The sequence below is a fragment of the Populus nigra genome, chromosome 5 (assembly GCF_951802175.1).
Source record: "Populus nigra chromosome 5, ddPopNigr1.1, whole genome shotgun sequence".
Taxonomy (NCBI): domain Eukaryota; kingdom Viridiplantae; phylum Streptophyta; class Magnoliopsida; order Malpighiales; family Salicaceae; genus Populus; species Populus nigra.
This window is the reverse complement of record NC_084856.1, coordinates 4,686,413-4,708,708: the sequence shown is the minus strand read 5'-3', so window position 1 is coordinate 4,708,708 and position 22,296 is coordinate 4,686,413. Positions and strand designations below refer to the sequence as shown.

Here is a 22,296-nt window from a genome sequence, read left to right as displayed (position 1 = left end):
CGAGAGACAGAGACAAAGGAGTTTTAATTAAAAAGATATTTTTTTATTTTTATTTTAAATCATCCATTTTTTTATTGCTTTAGATTTTTATTAAACAAATAACATGGAATAAAAAAAAGTCATATTTCTTAGATAAGAAATACTAATAAGAAAAAAAAAAGAAATTATACCAACATATTAGTTTATTTTAATACAATTAAAACTACTACTCTTTAAAAAAAATGTCATATAATTTAATAAAATTTGTTTAAATGACTCCTTATGATAGAAACCATATATATTTTAATTTATATTTATATCTCGACTTTCTAACTTAAATATCACCCTGCAATGCACCACATTATTAACCACAAAACATATTTAGTGTGTATATATTATTATGGTGCATTGTGTTTTTCATCTGTGTTTATTTAGTATTATAATATAATGTATTTTTTTGAAAAATATATACTAACATAATATTTTTTAGATTTTTTTAATATTAGTACATTAAAATTATAAAAAAAATAATTTAATATTATTCTATACTAAACATATTTTTGAAACACAAACTACAAACAGCCTCGTGATCTTTATTCATCATTAACAACTTATTCCAACATTTCAGTTTACCATTTAAATTTTATTCATGCTAAAAAAAAAAAAAGTTGACAAGGCCTATATATTTTTTCGCGTGAAAAAAAAACTTTCTATCCGCGACTGAGCGTGGGTCTCATCTAGCTGGTAATAATATCTAAAATACGCAGGAAAAATAACAAGAAAACGTAGCCCCGAATCCCACAGTTTCGTTTCAATCTGTGGTGAGGTCTCCTTCCATGGAGAATCTGTGGTGCCAAGTGAGCGAAGGAAGCAGTAATGTAAGGGTTTCTGAAACTTCAATTTTTTGTTTTCTTCAATCTGAACAAATTGTTAACGTTCTTAGCTTCTGGTTTAAATCAGTGGGTCTGCTTGGTTAGTCTCGAATTCGGTTTGAATTACGATTTTGTTTTTCTCTTTAGGAATTGAATTTTGTCAAGTGAGTAGGTCTTTTTTGTTTACTTAGAAACGGGGGACATAAGTAAGGGAAACTGGGTTGTTAGGTATTTTAATTTATGCTACCCTTTCTTTCTTAATTTTTAGAATTTTTCTTCATTTAGGAAGCAATTGACTTGAGATTGATTACTGAATGGAGCAGTGAATGATTGCATTGGGAGCAAAAGAATAGTTTTCCTGTTGGATTATTAGCTTGTTTTGTACACAAAGTGATGGAAACCTTAGGTGACATATCAAAGTGAAGTCTGCGATCCGGTTCTCTGGAGATCGCATTTACTGTTTTGTTTTTATTTCTGTGCTAGATTTTGGATTTCCAGAGCATATTATAAGTTGAGTCAGTCATGGCTATCGAATTATTGTCCCTTGTTTTTGCAGCTGATTGTATCACAGTATCATTCATTGCATGTTTCAACTTTTAAAAGACGTGATATTGTTTCTGGCACTACATGAGTGTTTTGTACCCAAGTGCGTGTGCACATGCAACACACACTTGTATCTGTGAGTAATTTTGTTATTGTTAAACTCTATCACCAGCATGAATTTCTTACACGCTGATTGTTTTATTTATTTCACTGTTGTTAAAGCACCTGGAGAATATGAGATTTAACGAAATGGTAGAATTTAAGCTTAGTATCTCTGTTATAAATTTGAATTATTTTTGTACATGCTTTAAGGAATTGATCAAGTCTCAGATTCTATGAAGTTCATGGGTTGAGTTCTGATTGAACTTTTATCTGTCACGCGTGGCTGAACATGCAATCAGTATAAACTCATGAGTGAATTTTTATATGTCGAATATGAGCTTATAATACCATATAAACTTAGGTAAACAAAAGTGCATTAACTTATAAAAACTTTGGATGTTACTAACCATTGAAAGTAGTGATTGTTCTGTTATAGATTAGTCATTGAAAACAGCCTTTTTACCTGATCATATATTTGTCTTGCTTTATTATGAGATGGCCATGTATATGCATCTGAGGAGACAATGTCTTGTTTTGAAGGATCAATGGACCGAAGAGCTGCCACATTATGAGCATATTGAACAGAATGATTTTATATATCGAAAGTAAGGCGTCATCTTCTCTTCATTTTATTTTACTTTTAACTGTTCTAATTGCTGGATTCAATTTTTAACCACCTATTTTACTTCCATCTTATCTTTAGAAAATTGAATGCAGCATCTTTTAATTTCAGTAACAGGGTTAGAAAATTTACAGATTTGGTTGCAATGTGCCTTTGCATTTAAATGTGGAGCTGGGTTTGTGTGTGTGATTCTCTCTCTCTCATGAACTTCAACTTTTAGTATTGTCATATTAGTGTTTTCCTGTTTTGCTTCACCTGATAAGATTCTTTGCGGAGGATCCGAGCATGTCAAATTCTTTTCCAATTTTAGTTTGCTTACACATTTTTTATTAGTCTAGTTGGAAATTGTTCATGTTATTGTGAACTTGTACATCTTGGTTGGGTCTGCACTCTAGGATTTAGGTGCATTTCATTTACTGAAATCTGTTGATTTGCTTTTCTTGATTGCTTTTCTAGACATAAGAAACAGAAGGAAGAAGACATTGCCATCTGTGAATGCAAGTTTAATGGTGATGATCCTGACAGTGCTTGTGGGGAGAGGTGCCTGAATTTATTAACAAGCACAGAGTGCACGCCTGGATATTGCCCTTGTGGTGTCCATTGCAAGAATCAGGTTACATCAATACTGCATATCTGCATCATTTCTATGAACCCCAATAATTACTGTATTCCAGTACCTTTCGGGGTGCACATGTACATAACATGCATACTCGTGAAGTTTTTATTCTCTGTCTGTGTAGACTACACGTTACAGTAATAAATGTTGTATGCTCGATATGCAGCCATTGTTTTAATAATTTCATTGAGTTGGGCCAGTCAAACATTAAGAGAGAATAATTGTACAATGCATACATTCGCTGTGATTGAGCTTTTCCTCTTTCCATCCAATAAGCTTCTTCTTTTTTTTCTCCTAAAAGAAAAGGAAAAATGTGTTAGTTTTGTATTAAAAAAATCATTATTGTTCATATTCCACACAAATCCACTCCTGTGTGTAAGCATCACCTTCAGGTGCGACATGCTTATCCACATGCCCTTTTCAATGCCTCTTGTTTTTCTTCATGATCTTTTAAGGTCTTTTCATAACATCTGAAAGTTTTTCTCAAGTATAAGACAATTCTCGTTGCGGGGAAGCTCATCAATCCAAAGTGCTGACAAGAGTAGTTTTCTCAAGTACTATTGATGTCAAATTTTAACAATATGCTCCACTTGCAGCCTTGCTTGAACATTGGCTTTCTCATCAGGGAAGGTTTGCACACAACAAAATCAAAGTCAACTTTAAAATTTGAATCATAGCAAAAGAATCATACATCATCAAGGAAGAATGGGTCTGGATCTTAGATCAGTTCTCATATCATTTGTAATAACTCTGGGTCTTTCAGATCCTATTGACATGGAATTTGGTTTATGATTCTTAATTCTTTGCATAATATCTCGATAATGGCACCTTTACGAAGTTCGATGAACCTTTGAGGTTTCTTGTTCAAACATGACTGAAACTAACCCTTTTTTTTTTTGTTATGTTTCTGTTTGATGTTAACAGAGATTTCAGAAGTTTGAGTATGCCAAAACACAGTTGTTTAAAACCGAGGGCCGCGGGTGGGGTCTTCTTGCTGATGAGGAGATAAAGGTGAGAATGATCTACCTGGGATGAGCTTTTGCAATCATTTTTAGAATATATTCCCTTGGGTGGATTCTCTTATAATTTGTTCTCTGTTATTAGCCGCTTTAAGGCAAAGACAAGAAAGTTCATCTACTTGCTAGATATGCACAGGAGTAAATTATTTAGGTGGTCTGTCAGTAATCAGTATCTAATGCATGTCATGGCACCATTACTAATTGATAACATAATTTTTCCCTAATATTTCTGCCTATATGTTATCATACAATGGGTGCAATTATGCTCAGAGTCCTCCTTTTCTAAGTAATGCAGGCAGGACAATTTATTATTGAGTACTGTGGAGAGGTAATATCCTGGAAAGAAGCAAAGAAAAGATCCCAAGTTTATGAAAATCAAGGTAGAATGAATTTCATCATAGATATGCCTGGATCACTTTTCAATTGAAGGTGGCTTCATCTTTTCATGTGGCTTGATGCAGGACTCAAAGATGCATTTATCATTTCACTGAATTCCACTGAATCTATCGACGCCACTAAAAAGGGAAGCCTTGCGAGGTTTATAAATCATTCATGGTGAGTGTCTTAGATCAGAAGATTAATTTTTCTATTTGTTTTAGATGTTTCTTGGTTTCACTTCCTTTTTTGGTTTTTGAATTGACTTTGACTTGTAACTAAAAAAAATTTGTAGCCAACCAAATTGTGAGACAAGAAAGTGGACAGTTTTGGGGGAAATAAGGGTTGGAATATTTGCGAAGCAAAACATTTCTATTGGAACGGAACTGGCATATGATTATAATTTTGAATGGTACGGTGGTGCCAAAGTTCGCTGCCTCTGTGGTGCAGTCAACTGTTCTGGGTTTCTTGGGGCAAAGTCTCGTGGTTTCCAGGTAAACTTTCAAATGGTGAATCTGAACTTAGAGAGAATTTGACACATTTGACCATGTATTTGATTTGAAACTGAAGTTTTAATGAAAGGCAAAGTTTCATTTTTTGCTAAATATTGTAGCAAATGTGTTTATAACGTTTTGAATCTATTTTTCCATGAATTTGTTCTCATTTTAGAAATCTCATGTTGTGAGTATTGTTCCTTGCCTTATTTATGTTTTTCTTTGTTTCGCTTATCTTTGATGAGCATCAACATTGATGTGGTTCTGGAACTTCTGATAAACTTTCCTCTCTCCTCATGTTCAACAGGAAGATACTTATCTCTGGGAAGATGACGATGACAGGTAATGTATTCTTATTTATGATGCATTGTGCAGCAAAAAAAAATTCATTTGTATTTGTTAGGGGTTATCATAGTTTTATTGAATTATTTTGGCACATATATAGAGGCAGCTATTAATCTTTATTCTTCCTAACATTTGAAATCATGTATGAGGAGCTTGCCTTTTATCCTTCCCTGCTGATTCAGATGGGATAAGTCATTATCAACTTATGTGATTAGTGACAGTCAACACAACAAGGACAGGGGTGCTTAGTTTAGCTGGTTTAGTTACCACCCCTCACCTGCATCCAGTAGCAAGGACAACTGTGCTTCTTCCATCTAAGGTTGACCTGTAGGGACCAATATTACCATATTATTACAGTAATTTACAATGTGCAATAGAATCTAGCCTTGTTGTTTTGCCTGCTGCATCCCAATATTGTTCCTATCCATGTTTACAAGGCATCCCTGTTTCTTTTGATAGATCTGTTACACCTTATCAGGAAATCATAGATAAAATAACACTTATATTGTTTTGTAATTGGCTGTTTCATACATTAAGGTGGAAATGATGGTTTAAATGCTAATTTGTTTTGTATCTTGTCCAATGACTACAAAATTGGACCTTTTTTCTTCCATTACAGTGAAAAATTCTTCCTGTGATGGCTTGCAAAGAGAAAATATTCCGACAACGTCTAGGTTAAGTGTCAATAATTTTAAGATCACCTGCTCTTGAATCTTAAAGAAATTATCATGGAACAAAAACCTTTTCATACGTGTGCATATACTAATACCCTGAATTTACTGCTAACTTTGTTCTCTGGCTAAGGTGTGCCTGCGGACTACATCTTTGTGATAAACCATTCATATGGATGTACTTTGTTACCATATTTACTTCAAATTGATTTTTGGACACAGGTATTCAATTGAAAAAATTCCACTATATGATTCTGCAGAAGATGAACCTTCCTCCAAGTTCCTCAAAATTGCAAACTCCGATTCTGAATATGATATTGGTGGGAAAATTGAATGTTCCACAGTGATGAATTTTGATGTGGAATCTGACAAACCCTTGGAATCCACTGTTCTTAGTGTTCAACCGCTTGATTCTTTTCCAATGGAGGGTGTGGTTATGAATGCAGTAAAAGCTGAAGCTAATGAAGAGATGGCATTATATTCCCAAGGTACACCACAATCATTTGCACCAAAGAATGCAATGATATCTCGCATCCGAAGTAATAGCGCATGCCGGAATTATCACATTGGATCAGGGCCCGTGCCGAAGAAACGATCAAAGCAATATTCTACAGGAAAGTTGAAACATTTGATGCAAAAGCAAGTTGATGCAAAGCATGTTACTAAACTCTTGGCAGTGAAAGAAGCTCAAGAGGAAGTGCTCACTTACGAGGTATGGGTTTATTTATGTACTTGTAAATATACACATACTTGCATGTGTGCCCACACATTTGTAATTAAACTATTTTATGCAAGCAAAGGTGGAGATGATTCCCAGCCTTACATTCATTACAATTGGTTTAAATATAAACCAAAAAGGCTGATTAATGTCCTCATTAGGCTTTTGCCTCTTAATTTCAGCCGACCATGGATAAGTGGTTTACATTAAAAAAAAAAGCATGGTTAAGAAGTGCAGGGGCATTTATGGATTTTTAAAAGGTTGCTAAAATAATATTGTGTGCACTCGCTCACATGTGGATTTACTAGGGTCAAGAACAAAACTTTATTACTGTAGAAAAAACTATAGGATGCACATTTCATATTCAAACCAAAATATATGATGCAAAAGGTAAGGCTTTAAGAAATACAGGATGCAAAGTGCTATTAGAGCAAAGTTGATGAATGTTTTTGGGGGAGGGGCTTTGTAGAATTGAAACTTCCATGTCTTCCTTCTTCCGTATTATACGAATCTTATATGATGAAGTAAGGAATGAAGGACTTGAGAACAAACCTAAAAACGTCATATTTTTCTTGTTTTTCATTTTAGATGTTAATCTCGTTCATCGTAATTATAATTGGGATAGACACTCTGACACTGTATACACCTGACTGCTCTGAAGAAATTGGTATCTGGCCATTCATGTAGCCTTTTTCTTGCAGAGCATCAGTGTTAGAACTAATGTTGCTGTCTTTCATCATTATTTCCTCTCTCTGTGAGTAACATATACATGCGCGCTCTCGCGGATGCAATGCGATTTCCTTTTCTTATGTTTAAAGCTTATTACTGGGGCAGGAAATGAAAAACGATGCAGCCTCTGAACTTTCTTTGTTGTACAATGAAATAAGACCCGTGATTGAAGAGCATGAGAGGGATAGCCAAGACAGTGTACCTACCACTGTTGCTGAGAAGTGGATACAGGTATGCTGCACGAAATTGAAGGCAGAATTTGACCTTTATTCCTCCATTATCAAGAATATTGCTTGCACTCCACAAAGGACACTTGAACAAGCACGACCTTCTGAAGAACCTGGTAATGATAATGAAGTCAAGTATCTAGGATACTGAACATGTTGACAACCGTTTCCAAAATAAATAAAAAAAGAAAAACAAATTGCTCGATCACATAATGTCTTCTTGCCTCATCCTTGATAGCATACTAAAATTCTTTCCTGGGATGGCGACGGCTAATTCGATTATTTTTTAAAGTATTTGTTGTGATAGCAGTTAGTTGGATGATTGGGAGTGTGGTGGTTATTTTTTAAAATATTTTTTTAAAAAAATATGTAGTTTTTAAATGATTTCAGCAAAAAAAAAAATTGAAATTGGTAATAATATTTTTATTTGCTATAAAACATATTTGAAGGTATTGGATATTGGCCTCCATGATAAACCCAGGTTTCTGAAATTCTAAACAAAAAAAGAAAGAAGAGTTTAGTTCTTTCTTGCAAACGATAGAATTATAATGGCATGTAAAAGTGCGCATTGCATTGATTCATATCTTGATTGGTGTTAACCCTGATAAAATATTATTTCAGCTCGAAATGTGTTTTACTTGTTTTTTAATATATATTTTTATGTGAAAATATATTAAAAAATATTTTTTTATATTAAAACCATTTACAAACTTTAAAATAAAAATTGATTTTCTTTAAGACACGCGGCCCTCCGCAATATCAAAGATACCTTAATAGCATAATCAACATCGATCATGGTGGGACCCAGTCTGACAATGCACGTTATGATTCAACCCATCGTCCTCCGCCCTCTACACTATCCTTCCCCAACACCTAGCCCTCCACCTTCCCTCGTCGACTTCTAAACCCTGGAAAGGTTCTTACATAAGAAACAACCACTCTCTCCCTCTCTCTCTAAATGGACGCCGCTCTCCTAGCTGCAGCCGCATCCGCCGCTGGCAGCGTCCTCTTCCTAATAATTATCTTGGCTTTCATAGTCTTCGTCTGCAAGTCAACCAAAGACTACGACTATGGACGCCGCCTCCGCCACCATCAGACCAGAACCGTAACAAACCCGGAGCTCTCCTCCGTAACAATGGACGAAAGCGCCTCTTATGACCCGACTATAAGCCACATCTCCATGGAAGAGCTAAAAGTCTCCACCAAGAACTTCTCCACCGATTTAATCATCGGCGATGGCAGTTTCGGCTTGGTTTATAAAGCTACACTCTACAACGGCTCGACGGTTGCTGTTAAAAAGCTTGACCCGGACGCTTTTCAAGGTTTTCGTGAGTTTCGCGCCGAGATGGAGACTCTAGGTCAGTTACGCCATGGAAATATTGTCAAGATTCTCGGGTATTGTGTTTCGGGCCGGGACCGGGTTTTAATTCTGGATTTCGTTGAAAGAGGGAGTCTTGACCAGTGGATTCACGACACATCATCGACGGATAACGATCACTTTGATAAGTTCCCATTACCCTGGGAGACGAGGATCAAGATAGTTATGGGCGTGGCCAATGGGCTTGCTTATTTGCATGGGCTTGATACTCCCATTATTCATAGGGATATTAAGGCTAGTAACGTTTTGTTGGACGCGAGCTTTCAGGCCCATATCTCTGATTTTGGGCTTGCCCGTAGAATCGAGGCGTTGCGCTCGCATGTGTCCACGCAGGTTGCGGGGACTTTTGGGTACATGCCACCGGAGTATAAAGACGGTTTCATCGGAGCGACGGTGCAGGCAGACGTTTACAGTTTTGGGATTTTGATGTTTGAGATTGCGACCGCAGAGAGGCCGGATTTGCCTAAGGTGATGGAGAAGAAAGAGGTGGGGTTTATTGAATGGGTTAAGAAGATGTTGGGGCAAGATCGTCATATGGAGATGTTGGATTGCAATATGCCGAAGGAGGGTTTGAGCGGAGATGATCAAGTCAAGGAATATTTTAGGATTGCTTCTTTGTGCACAGAGGAGTTTATGGGAGATAGGCCCGCCATGAGTGAAGTTGTGGATTTGTTGAAAAAACTTTCATAGGTTCTTCAAGATTTTACTTCTTGTATTGGCCATGTATGAACAAGTTGAGTTAAATAAAATTAAAACGAAAAAATATTAGTAATTTCTTCAAAGAATAAAATGTGTCTTGTACATGTAAAAAACATTATTCGTTTTCTTTTCTCTTATCACAAACTAGATAAATTCCACCTTTAATTTAAAAAGATAACAAGAAATTAATTATTTTTTTTAAATACAAATACCCATACAGCAAGCAAATGAAAGTATAAACACTCGATTAAAAATAAAATATAATGTTCGTACATGTTCCACATGGGCATGAGCATACTCACATCAATTCAATTACTATATTAGCATTCATTTAAAGAATTCTAACAAAGATTTTGATTAGAAAAAAATTAAAAAACAACACCCTTAAATAACCAAAATATCATTAACTCTTTACAATATATTATTGACAAATTATCGGTTTGGAAAGTAGTGGTAGCAAGTGGATCAATATAACGACATGTCACTTGGAAATGATTTAATTATTCTGATGACGGTTATTACAATTATATACATGGCATGATCATGGCTGGGATGTGGCATAAAGGATTTCAAATTGAATTTGACAATTTACATACGTGTGTGTGTGTGTATATATATATATATATATATGCTGCCACACTTCACCGCACCGGAGGTGGAACAATAATTTTTTTATTTGAAAATAAAAACAGGCATAAAAAGAAGTTCAAGCCCAAAGTCATTGGTTAAAGTGACAATTTAAATAATATAAAAAAATAAAACACAACAACAATAAATAAATTGATTAAAAAAACAAAGAGAAAACGACAAAAAAAACCACATTCGAACCTATTTAGATTATCAAACAATCTAATGCTAATGTAATTGAAGGAAAACCAGAACAAAAGGAGACAAACTTTAAAAAATATATATCAGCTCTAAAGAAAGAGAAAAAACGAAGCAATCTCATACGAATCTCTTAAAACTCATCTAATCTAAAAAATCTACAACTTGTTAGATTATGGACCCGAATTCAATTAAAAAGCTTAAATGTCATCCAATTTAATTTCAAATGATGGAATTGTTGAAAAACTACAAATAAAAAAACTTGCAAAAGAAAATAAGCAGAAAAAAAAGCTTAAAATCTGACAGAAAAAATCAAATAAAGATAAAATTAAAAAAAAACAAAATTATCCTAGAAAAATTGAGAAAATTCTTAGGACTAAATATAACATCGAGGGATGAAATTGAAAAAAATAATTAATAAAAAATACCATGCAAAAAAAAAGGCAATTAAAAAAAGTAAGACTAGATCCGACATAAAAATCAAATGAAATTAAATTTAAGGATGAAATTGTAAAAAAAAAATCCATCAAGAAAATGATTTAAACATAGCAATTAAAAGGAACAAAAATTAAATAAAAAAACACATAGAGTGAAATTGTAAGAAAATAAATCAATCAAGAAAACAATTTAAAACAAAACAAATAGTAATTCAAAGAAGGAGCACAAAATTTAAAAATTAATTTTAAAAATCAAATAACCAGGGATGAAATAAAAAATAAAATCAAATTAGAAACAACCAATGTAAATAAAAAAATTACAAGTAAGAGAAGAGAGACTGAATCGAAAGAAAAAAACAATTGAAGGGCAAGTTTGATTTTCAGCATGGTCTGCACTCAAATCCAAGAAAAAAGAGAACGAAAAGAAAAAAAGTCATTTTCAACGTATAGCCACCATACATGCATCATCTAGAGAGGAAAAGGACACCGAAACGAATCCAATGATGCAAGAAAAGCACTAGTACAACCAATGGAGTCAACCTCACGCGCCAGCTAAAGTCGGCGAAACGACTAATGTGGTGATGGGTGCTTTACACATGTCAACAACTTTTTTGATATTTTTTTTCTAATTGCACAAAACCAAAAATACCCCTAAAACTAATCAATACTCACAATATAGATCATGAGAAAATTACTACAAAGGTCCTAAATGCAAAGCTAAAATATTTGAATGACATTGGTAATGTCATAGTAACATTGTTCAACCAAATATGAAAATACAAAATTGTCTATGTGCAGAAAGCATCGAATTATTTTATTATAGGGTCAAATTTGTTGTTTTACTATGTATTCACAAACACAATTACCAAAATAACCCCACTTATTTTTCAAAAAACATCAACATCCTATGAAAAAGACCATCCTACCTCCAAACACAAATGTAAAAGAGAAAATGAGCAAAGAACAATATAATAATTACACTATTGAAATGAATAGTAAATTGTGTCTTAAAGCACAATAAAACCATCATCGGCTTTAGCGTTTTGTTAATTATAATTTTTTATTGAATATTAAATAATATTTGAATAATAAATACCCATAACTCGATATTATAGTATGAATATAAATAATAGATAAAACATAAATATTAGTTGTTTTTTTAGTACATAACCTTATCATTTTTGTTATTAACTAGCTAGGTGGTTATATGCGTGTTATCCGATAAATTCTTTAATAATATTGTTAAACTAAACCAAGCTTATGGGATTAAAATGATGATCCATTGATTAAAATTAAATGATATAGAAATTTATCTAGTAAGGCTCAGCTAACGTGACGAGAGTACCAGTGACTTGGTCCACCCTGCTAAAAATTAATAGCCTTGAATTAAAACAATAAAGCAAAAATATCATTAATTCTTTACAATATATTATTGACAAATTGTTGGTTTGGAAAGTAGTGGCAACAAGTGGATCAATACAATGACAGGTCCAAGTAAATTTTTTTTTAAAAAAAATAATAATAATAATTTTTTTTAAAAAAAATTTGGAAATGATTTAATTATTCTGACGGCTATGTCCATTCCAATATTACAATTATAGACATGACATGATTGTGGCTATGTCATGGCATGTTAAGACGGAAGTCAGGTAATGTTTAAAAATGTGATTGTAATTATTTTTAAAATATATTTTATTTAAAAATATATTAAAATAATATTTTTTTATTTTTTAAAATTATTTTTGATATTATTATATTAAAATAATCTAAAACAAAAAAATATATATTAATTTGAGCAAAAACTTTTAATTTTTTTAAAAATATTTTAAAAATGTAAAAACAAATAGTAACTACAATGTTTTTAAATCTAATGAATACTCACCCGTGGAGTTTTTTTTCATCTTGTTGTTTTATCATAAATATTAAAATTATTAAATCTAACTTCCCGACTTAAATTTAACTTGTGTGTGTATTTATCATAAATATTTTCTTGAATTCAATATAATATTTATTTATCTTAATATTGACATTACACACACCCTCCTCCACACATGTATGTTTATGTAATATTTATTATTTTATCATTTAAAACATGTGTGTGTTATTTTTTGTTTAATATTAAATAATAGTAAAAAAAATCTTTATCATTTTTATTATTAACTAGCTGGTGTATGTGTGTTATCCTATTAAACTTAATCAAATTTATTGAGTTAACATAATATTTTATTAATTTGATTTTTTGAGTCAGATTAAGTGTTAAATTAAATTAAATAAAAATTGATCTAGTATGGTCCAATTGATATGACAAGAGTATTCATGACTTTGTCAAGCCTACTAAAACAATGTTTTTTTTTAAAAAAAGAAAAAGTTAAGAACAAGATTGATTTAATGTTTTTTTTTATAAAAAAATAATATTAAAATAACAATATTATAGATAGATTTAAGTCAAACTAAATTAACCAATCAAACTCATGAACTAAATTATAACCTTAACCAAGTTTAACAACATTGGCTTTAGAATCTATTTTCTATTTAATTAAATATATATATATATATATATATATATATATATATATATATTTGCAATGCAAGACAACAATTATAATTACTAAGGAGAAATGTATTTTTTAATTTAAACTTTATTTTCCTTGTTAATGAATTTTCATGTTGTTTGAATGAAGGCATATTTTTTAATTATAAATCAAGTTTTTATTTTTTAATAAAATTGAGTATTAATTTTAAATTAACATTTAAATCTTTTTATGTGCTTTAGTGCAAGGTGCCCATAACAATCAGCGAGATAAGGTCAATCTTGCGAGGCGGGAGGCTCGCGGCACGGTGTCCGCAAGAGTGAGTCAAGTGGGATATGTTTTTATTTTAGCTGGTAGAGTGAGTCAAGTGGGATATGTTATGATTTTTTTTTTTTATTTATGTGGGTGTCCGGATCAGCTTGCGCGCACCATGACTAATTCCACGATCCACTGAACACCCTCCAAACTCAATAAACATATAAAATAACGCGGGATAACAGGCATGCATATGAGAACTCGAACTCAGAAGCAGCAGGAGAAGACAAGGCCCTCCTACACCCGGCCAAGACCCAAGTGGGACATGTTATGCTTTTATTTCGAAAAGTTAAAGTAGTTGCTTTCATCATTCGGAGTGTTTTTTTGCGGCCCACTTGAAATTTAAAAATAAGATAAACAAATCCAGTTGTAGCTTTCAGACAGAACGAGACAATAAAGAGGGATAAGATTAGTGGTAAAAAAAAGTAGAAGAAATGTGGGAAAGAAGAACCGACGGTGATCCCCCTCGAGTTCTTCATCGTCCATTACCCCATCGGAATTGTCAGTCTGTCATACCATCGTGATTATACCTCTTCATGTGTACAAGGAAAAAGAAAAAAGATCCTCTCCTATATCATGCAAAGCACAAAAGCATATACTTCTTTATGTTTCACAAGAAACATGTACTTTGTATACATGTACTTTCACTCTGTTTTGTATCGAGATTGTGTCTTCTTTTTGCTTAAAACACATATACAATCTATTTGGTAAAAAAAAACACATTTTATTATGTATAGGTCCATGTCTTTTTCGACGCAGGAAAAGAAAAGGCAGCATTTTGCTGCTTTGTGTACACTATTCACTTGAAAAATAATGAATAGTTCAATTCACACATTTTTTTTTTAGAGTGTTAATTTTATTAATATTTTTTTTAAAAAAAAACTAGTTTAGAGTGAATTAAATTCATTGGCACTGTAATGTAAATAATTTTTTTTCCTGAAAAACTAGTATATAGTGAATTAAATTTACTCGCACTATAATATCAATTTTATACCTGATAATATTTTATCTAATTTTATTACACGCTTAAAATATTATGAAAACTGTAGTTCTTATCAGATGAATTTTGTACGTAATGGAATTATAAATAGTTTAATAGAATAATAAAAAATATTTTATATAAAGTATTATTTATTTTATGATGTGACATGAGTAATTGATTCTACAATATTTAAATTTAAAACCATCAATATTAATATATATATTTTTAAAATTATTTTATAACCTTAATTTCAAAAGCATTCTTAACCAAACACATTAAACTATTTTTTCAAATCAACCTCAACTAAAAGTAATTTTTATAGAACAACTTTTTTTAAATCACAACTACAACAGCTACCGCAATACCAAACACACTCTTTATATACACATATTCAGGTAAGTTTGCGCGTATCTCGACTAATCCTACCAGCCTTAAAGTTAATGACCATTTAAGTCATTAGTGACCCCGAGATTTATGAGACTCGAATTGATGACTTCTAGAGAATAAATTTAAGACCTGAGCTACACCCTATACTCTTAAATATTGTAAATTCCCTATACTCTTAAATATTATAAACGGGTGTAAGATCAATCTCAAAGATCTAAATTACAAGAAAAAATTGATAAAATTAATATTTTTTTTATTTTACATTTGCTCATAAATTGAAAAATATAAATAATAATAATATTTAGATAGAGATTTTTTTTTTAGTTTAACATGGGTGTCCAGACCAGTTTGCGTGCACCTCGACTAATTTTACTGGCCTTAAAGTTAACGACCAAGTAAGCCTCCAATGACCATCATATGAGTAACTATTTGGCTTGAACCTAAAAATATAGAGAAAACAAATATCTTAATTCTAAATTTTTATTATTCGATCGTAACCTGAATGGTTAGAGATTTTTTTTAATCGTATTGCTAGTTGAGCTATGACGATCATAGGTACTCGGCCTCGTGGTAGTCTACTTCTTGTAAACATCATTTCAATTTGTTTTTTTACATATGATTGCAGGCATTGAATTCAAAACCTAATGGAGATAGTTGCTGATCAAAAAACAAAAAAACAAGACAGGTGCGGTGTATCAATTTTTTTCTCGAATCAATTACAGCTTTATATTGACTATACAGAACAACATGGTGCGATGGTAATAATATCATGGTGGATCCTCTAAGAAAGACGGCAATAAAACAAACCGAGAATTTTGAAAACAGCAACCGAAGAAAGTCATAGCCAGCAACGGGTATTTCCAGGAAGAACGAAACAAAGAAAATCTTCCCACACCCACCAAGAAAATCCACTAATACTACCATTAAAAAAGAAAAGTAAGAAATTAACAATTAAAAAAAAAAGTAAGAAATTAACAGAAGAAAAGAAGAAAACCGTGAAAAGACGTGACGTGGAGCTTATCCATTTCTCCGAGGCCAAGCGTCACAGAAAGGCGAAAGTCTTTTTCTTCCTTCATTAATTAGGGTGGCCCCCGTACAGGTACAGTTTTTGATTTGTCTGGATGCATTTAAAGTTCTCTTTTTTTGTTTTTTTTGTTTTTGGGTGCACAAGTGGTTTTTGGGTGCCCAAGTTAGATCAGAACAGGTATGTCATCTTCGGGTGTTTGTGGCTGGACGGTTCGATTTATTTTTTATTAAAATTTAAAATATTTTTTTATTAATTTATTTTTATATTTTTAGGTTGTTTTCATATGCTAATATAAAAAAATAATTATTTTGTTGCCTTAAAAAACAATTTGAAAATAAACTATTTATGTACTCTTCAACACCCCTTCACTGCTGATTGGCTGGAGTAAAAATTAAATAAATTGACTTATAATAATATATAACCAAACCGGCATCTACTTCACCAACTCTCTGTCTGTATCATCAATTGATCTTCTTGGAAACCATGCAATTGAGCTATAGATAGCGCCATCGCTCGGTGGTATGTATTGCGTTCTTGTAATTTTGTCATCAACTAGATTGGTTCCCCGGTCAAATGTTTTCCAACTTTAAAAAAATCCATGCAATACCATTGTTTTTAAAAAAGAAAAAAAAATGAAATACGAGTCATCCAAATGACTAATTTCAATAAACTTAATTATTTTTAAGCTAGTTTAACAAAGAATAAAAATTAAAAAGACCAAAAATAACCTAAATTATTTTTAAAATCAATGAAAATTTTCATGGAAAAAAAACTAAATAATAGAGCTCAATTTCCAGTTATTTAAATGCTAAATGATAAAACTAAAAAATTATTAACTTTAAAAATAGAAAAGAAAAACAAGCAAACCATGTCAAATCTTATAAACCTGAGTTAATCCCTTAAATTTATAACCCGTAAAATTTTAATTCTCTGAGTCAAACAATAAACTTCTAAGCCGAATCTTCTACTTTAGTTTTTTCTTGATTTCTGTGCTGTTAATTTTAATAGTGGATTGAGGTTATACGGTAATAAACATGATCGAGGAAACTGCCTTATATGTTCCTCAAATAATTGTAATCTGCCCACGGGAGTTTTGGAATTGGTTTCGGTTCAACTTTAATTAAACTTCTTGGATAAAATAATAATAATAAAATATTTCTACAAACGGTGCACATAAAAAGCAGACGGTCTGGATATATTCCACTTGGTGATGGCATCATCTATATTTGACTTGAAAAAGAACTCGGGTTGTTGGTTCAACCGAGGTATTATCATGATAATTATTCTTATTAAAATAATATTATTTTAATTTTTAAAAAAATTCATCAAAGCTAACTCAATAACATTTAGATGAGGTAATTGAATTATTAAAAATCTAATAAAATTAACAAAATTTTATTTAGTTTATTTTTATTAAAATAACATTGTTTTATTTTTTTAAAAAATTCATCTAAATCAAAACTAAAAATCTAATTAAGTTAACAAAGTTTTATTAAATTAATATATTTTCTAATTTAAAACTTAATTTATACCGAGTTTCGAACACATCCATATTTATGGATGTATTTCGAGCGGACACCAAAGTGGTTGAGAATTAACTATTTATGTGTTTTTCCCCCCTAAAAAAATAAGAATCGTCACGTGGGCTGCTTGACTTGATGGATGGCAGTAAAAGCCAGACTTTTGGTTCCCAACCGACATCAAATAGAAAAGTAGAACTGTACAAGTGGAGTGGTGGCATCTTGCACATGAATATTCGGTCCTTCGATGTTTCCAAGAAACGAATACTAATAAAATTTATTTATTAAAATAATTTTTAATATTATCTTATGATTCTTATCTAATAATAATAAAAAATAAAAAGTAATTTAAACAAAAAAAACATTTAAACTCTCATCAATAATAGAATTCGAAGCGCGCCTCCACGTGCTCCTAATCTTAGAAAATTCAAAAGCAAAAGAAAAGTTGAGAGACTTCAATTTAATCCTATATATCCATGTACTAAATTTATAAATTTTATCAATTAAATCTCAAATATTTCCAGCATTTCTTGACAGGGTCAATTTTTCTTTTTTCTTTTTTTTTATTATTACCAGTATTCTTTTTTCTTTTCCTGGTCCTTTAACTGTTATTTATTTTATACATCTTTATTGTGAATCCTTTTGTTTTTATTTGAATCTTAATCTTAAAATATAAAAAATAATACAAAAAAACCACAGCATTAGAAGATAAAAAGAGTTGAAGGTTATTCATTCGAGTAATTTAACTGGTTAGATTCTATATTTATTTTCTAGAAATTTTCAGGTTGAGTTTCTCAAATTTTAAAATCATTAAAAATTTATATAATTATTAATTTTATTATTTATACTTGAATTAGTGGAGGAAACTCGTGTATAAAGAAAATTCAAAATTATTGTTGAAAAGAAAAAAAGAACCACAAGTGCACAGTCAAGTGGGACCTTGAGGAGCAACTTTATTGCTTGACAGAGTAAAGCGTGGCCTACTCTTAAAGTTTTCGTGTCAGGAGGAAATAATTAATAGACTTTGTAATTCATTACCATTTATGAGCATACGATAGAAGAGATTCGTTACCAGATTGGAGCCGCGCCAAACTTTCTAGTTTTTAATCCGCCTGCCGTTGTCTATCCCAGGACTTTTAGCAAAGCTTTTCACCCAAGCCGCCTTATTATAATTATAAACTCAAATAAAAAACTAAATTAATAAATTATTTTAATTATTTAATCAACAACTTTGTGTAATAATTCAACGGGTTAAAGTTGAGATCGTGGGTTTAAATTATTATATCAAATTTAAAGATAATTCTAAAAGATTTTCAATAATCTAATTTTTTTAAAATCATAAATTTTCTTAGAAGATTTATTTATTAATTTTAATTTTAATTTTAATTTATCTTTCACATTTGCTCTTTTCTCATAAAAAGATTAACATGAATTTAAAGAAGAAAACTCAAATTAAGATTCATCAAAAATAAATAAACATAACTCTTAGGCTATTGGATTTCATATCTAACGGTTAGTATTAGAAATATCCTGACACTCGCTTTATAGTTTTTACTTTGTGAGAATTCCTTCGCTGAACTGAAAATAATCCAATACCACGATCTCTTTTATCTAGAATATTTCTAAGAAAATGAATTTTTATAAATGCTAATTTTAAAATTAAAAGGAAAAGTTAAAGAAAGAAATCAAACCTAACCCGTATCAATTGCAAATTTTTATATAAAAAAGGTTCGAATATGAAACCCTGTAAAAGGAAGAGATACAACAATGCTAATTGATATTTAATTTATTTAAATCCGTTTGTTTTTATATTTTATAAATAATTTTAAAAAAAATAATTTTTTAAATATTTTTATATCAGTTTTTTAATATGATGTTGTTGAAATTAATTTAAATATTTTTTTTAGAACAACAGACAAGACATTATTTTTTATTAATATGAATATTTGAGTTAATTTATATGTATCTTAATTAATTCTATCAATATTAAAATTAATAATTATATAAATTTTTAATAATTTTAAAATTTATAAAAGTTAAATTAATAATTTTATAAAAGCAAACTTATAACAGGAAGAATTTAGTACATAAGACATCCTTAGTACAGGGCAAATTAGCTTTTGCTGTACATGTGTATCCCAAGATGGAACGTCCTGTAAGTATGACCACAGGGGATGTGTCCACCACGTGGCCTTAGTCAACCGTGTAAAAGCAGAGTCAAAAAAAGCACACGTAGAACCTCATATTGCGTATAAATAAGCAGCTGCTCCTTTGATTGAAGCAAAGACTCAAGAAATTAACCAAACCATGGCCAGTGCTGCTGTGTCCTTCACCTCTCTTCTTCTGATTTCTTCTCTCTTTCTAGCTTCTTGGTTTTGTGCCACTGAAGCACAAGGCACTGTCCCTATAGTGAATGGCCTGTCATGGACATTCTACAAGTCCAAATGCCCTAAAGTTGAATCCATTATAAGGAAACAGCTGGAGAAGGTGTTCAAGAAGGATATCGAACAAGCTGCTGGCTTGCTTCGTCTCCACTTCCATGATTGCTTTGTTCAGGTTGCAGGATATTTCATATATTCAAAACTCATCTTGGCATTTACTATTATGTTCAGTTGTAAAACTCACTATTTTTTATCAATGAATTAATATCTAAAAATTAACTCTGCAGGGATGTGATGGCTCAGTGTTGCTTGATGGATCGGCGAGTGGTCCAAGCGAGCAGGACGCCCCTCCCAACCTGACCTTGAGAGCAAAGGCATTCGAGATCATCGAAGACCTACGCCGGCGCGTGGAAAAGGCTTGCGGCCTTGTCGTCTCCTGTTCTGATATTCTTGCGCTTGCAGCCCGTGACTCTGTTTACCTGGTGAGTCGACTTGAATCACTCTCTGTTATCGTAGTTTTTGATAATGATCCTAGCTAGCTAGTATGGAGCACATGATTTAATACCATCTCCTGTATCGTTAGATACACATCCGTATATAGTCCAGCCATATTCTTGAGAGTCGAGTCTAAATCTTGATTTTGTTTTTTGAAAAACAGCTTTTTTCCATACTTTTTTTGGAAAAGTAGAGTAATTGATTTTTTTTTTCAAAAAATAGCACACTTAATAAATGAATTTGAAAACAATGTAATTAATTATCTTTCTTTAGGAAATATAGGAATGAGATTTGGTTCATTGATTTTAATAATACAATTAAAAATTAGCCTAATTATGGCTCTTGTTAGATGTTAAGTAACTTATTTTTATAACATAAAAATAATATAAAAAAATTGAATTTTAATTATCTAAAATTTATTATGGTATTTCTGGAATAAGTGTTAAATAACTAAATACACATGAAATAATTACAAATAGAAGATTACGAGTAAGTCAAGTCTTTCTGTCCCCATATAATATATGTCCTGCAGCTAGGGGCATAAAATGTGACTGATAAGACCAGATAAAGCTTATCCAATGTTATTTTCAGAGCTTAGATATCCGCCTGTCGATTTCTTTCCAGTTAGTTGATCGGTGATTGCGAGAGGCAAATTAATTCCTCATAATCTTTTAAGAGCCCATAATTTAATATTATGGTTAGTAGCGATTGTTTATTTAAATATTTTTTATTTAAAAATATATTAAAGTAATATTTTTTTAGATTTATTGTGACTTTAATATTAATATATTAAAATAATCTAGAAATACTGAAAAAAATTTATTTTTCTCAAAAATACTCTTACCCAGCCAAATTATTATTATGACCTTCTTGTGACTTGTCATGATCATTAAACACATATAAAGGGTGTGTATATGCATGGCTCCTTGAGTTCTGCTTTGTTAAAAAAATATTTTTTTATTTTCAAATTAAGTTTTAGATTTTTTTATGTTGATAATATTTTTTTTTTAAAAAAAACATTTTGTATCACATTCCCCGTCTGTGTGTAATGAATCAACAAAATTTCTTTCGGTAACAAGTCATTACTCGTAACCAAAGCTAATCCTTTTAAACTTCTATGCATTTTGTCTACTGCAGTCTGGTGGCCCAGATTATAATGTTCCCTTGGGAAGGCGAGACGGTCTAAAATTTGCAACTCAAAGTGAAACCTTAGACAACCTCCCGCCACCCTTTGCTAACGCCGACACAATTCTCTCATCTCTCGCCACCAAGGGCTTCGATGCCACCGACGTGGTAGCCCTGTCCGGTGGCCACACCATTGGTATAAGTCACTGCAGCTCTTTCACTGACCGCCTCTATCCAACCCAAGATCCTACAATGGACAAAACCTTTGCCAACAATCTCAAGGAAGTTTGCCCCACAAGAGACTTCAATAACACAACCGTGTTGGATATTCGATCTCCTAATAAATTTGACAACAAGTACTATGTTGATCTCATGAATCGCCAAGGCCTGTTTACTTCAGACCAGGACTTGTACACGAACAAGAAGACAAGGGGCATTGTCACTAGCTTTGCTGTTAATCAAAGTTTGTTCTTTGATAAGTTTGTGGTTGCAATGATCAAAATGTCACAGCTCAAGGTCTTGACTGGAAATCAAGGTGAAATCCGCGCCAGTTGCTCGGAGAGAAATTCAGGCTACAGTTACTTGGAGTCTGTGGTGGAAGAGGGTCTCGACGCACTGTCCGGATTAATATGAAAGAAGTAAATCCCAAATTCCACTAGCTAGATAAAAAATGTTGGGTCGTTGTGCACTTGTTAATTATGGGTTTGTTGCTGTCTTTTTTTTTTTTTTACAAAATGCTGATGCTATCTTCTTCTGACAACCTCAATTCTGCTTGTTCTTAATAAAATAGTCGAGGATGTAACATATGAGTTTGGATGGCTAATAGGACGTTGGCTTTGTCAAAGTTTTATAACTTATAATTACGGTTCGTTCATGACTGAA

General features: G+C 31.7%; 3 protein-coding genes across 3 annotated transcripts; all 3 read left to right on the top strand.

Annotated features, from left to right (window-relative positions):
* Positions 1-679: 679 nt before the first annotated feature.
* On the top strand, positions 680-7,606 carry LOC133694755 (histone-lysine N-methyltransferase ASHH1). The gene is made up of 10 exons (XM_062116439.1): positions 680-857; positions 2,037-2,101; positions 2,575-2,731; positions 3,659-3,745; positions 4,049-4,133; positions 4,215-4,308; positions 4,424-4,622; positions 4,930-4,964; positions 5,861-6,350; positions 7,191-7,606. The coding sequence occupies exons 1-10, from the start codon at positions 816-818 to the stop codon at positions 7,461-7,463; spliced, it is 1,527 nt and encodes a 508-aa protein (XP_061972423.1). The 5' UTR covers positions 680-815; the 3' UTR covers positions 7,464-7,606.
* A 477-nt stretch (positions 7,607-8,083) lies between these two features.
* LOC133694757 (probable serine/threonine-protein kinase At1g01540) lies at positions 8,084-9,480 on the top strand. Its single transcript, XM_062116440.1, has one exon. The coding sequence runs from the start codon at positions 8,271-8,273 to the stop codon at positions 9,378-9,380; it is 1,110 nt and encodes a 369-aa protein (XP_061972424.1). The 5' UTR covers positions 8,084-8,270; the 3' UTR covers positions 9,381-9,480.
* Positions 9,481-19,669: 10,189 nt separating this feature from the next.
* On the top strand, positions 19,670-22,296 carry LOC133694776 (peroxidase 12-like). Its single transcript, XM_062116470.1, has 3 exons — positions 19,670-19,969; positions 20,082-20,276; positions 21,427-22,296. Exons 1-3 carry the CDS (start codon positions 19,721-19,723, stop codon positions 22,045-22,047), a joined length of 1,065 nt encoding a protein of 354 aa, XP_061972454.1. The 5' UTR covers positions 19,670-19,720; the 3' UTR covers positions 22,048-22,296.

Bases quoted from the DNA above. Each gene is read 5' to 3' on its own strand.
- LOC133694755 (XM_062116439.1), top strand. From the start codon at position 816: ATGGAGAATCTGTGGTGCCAAGTGAGCGAAGGAAGCAGTAAT. The intron at 3,746-4,048 runs GTGAGAATGATC...TAAGTAATGCAG, and splicing joins TTGCTGATGAGGAGATAAAG to GCAGGACAATTTATTATTGA. The intron at 6,351-7,190 runs GTATGGGTTTAT...TTACTGGGGCAG, and splicing joins AGGAAGTGCTCACTTACGAG to GAAATGAAAAACGATGCAGC.
- LOC133694757 (XM_062116440.1), top strand. From the start codon at position 8,271: ATGGACGCCGCTCTCCTAGCTGCAGCCGCATCCGCCGCTGGCAGCGTC.
- LOC133694776 (XM_062116470.1), top strand. From the start codon at position 19,721: ATGGCCAGTGCTGCTGTGTCCTTCACCTCTCTTCTTCTGATTTCTTCT. The intron at 19,970-20,081 runs GTTGCAGGATAT...TTAACTCTGCAG, and splicing joins TCCATGATTGCTTTGTTCAG to GGATGTGATGGCTCAGTGTT. The intron at 20,277-21,426 runs GTGAGTCGACTT...TGTCTACTGCAG, and splicing joins CCCGTGACTCTGTTTACCTG to TCTGGTGGCCCAGATTATAA.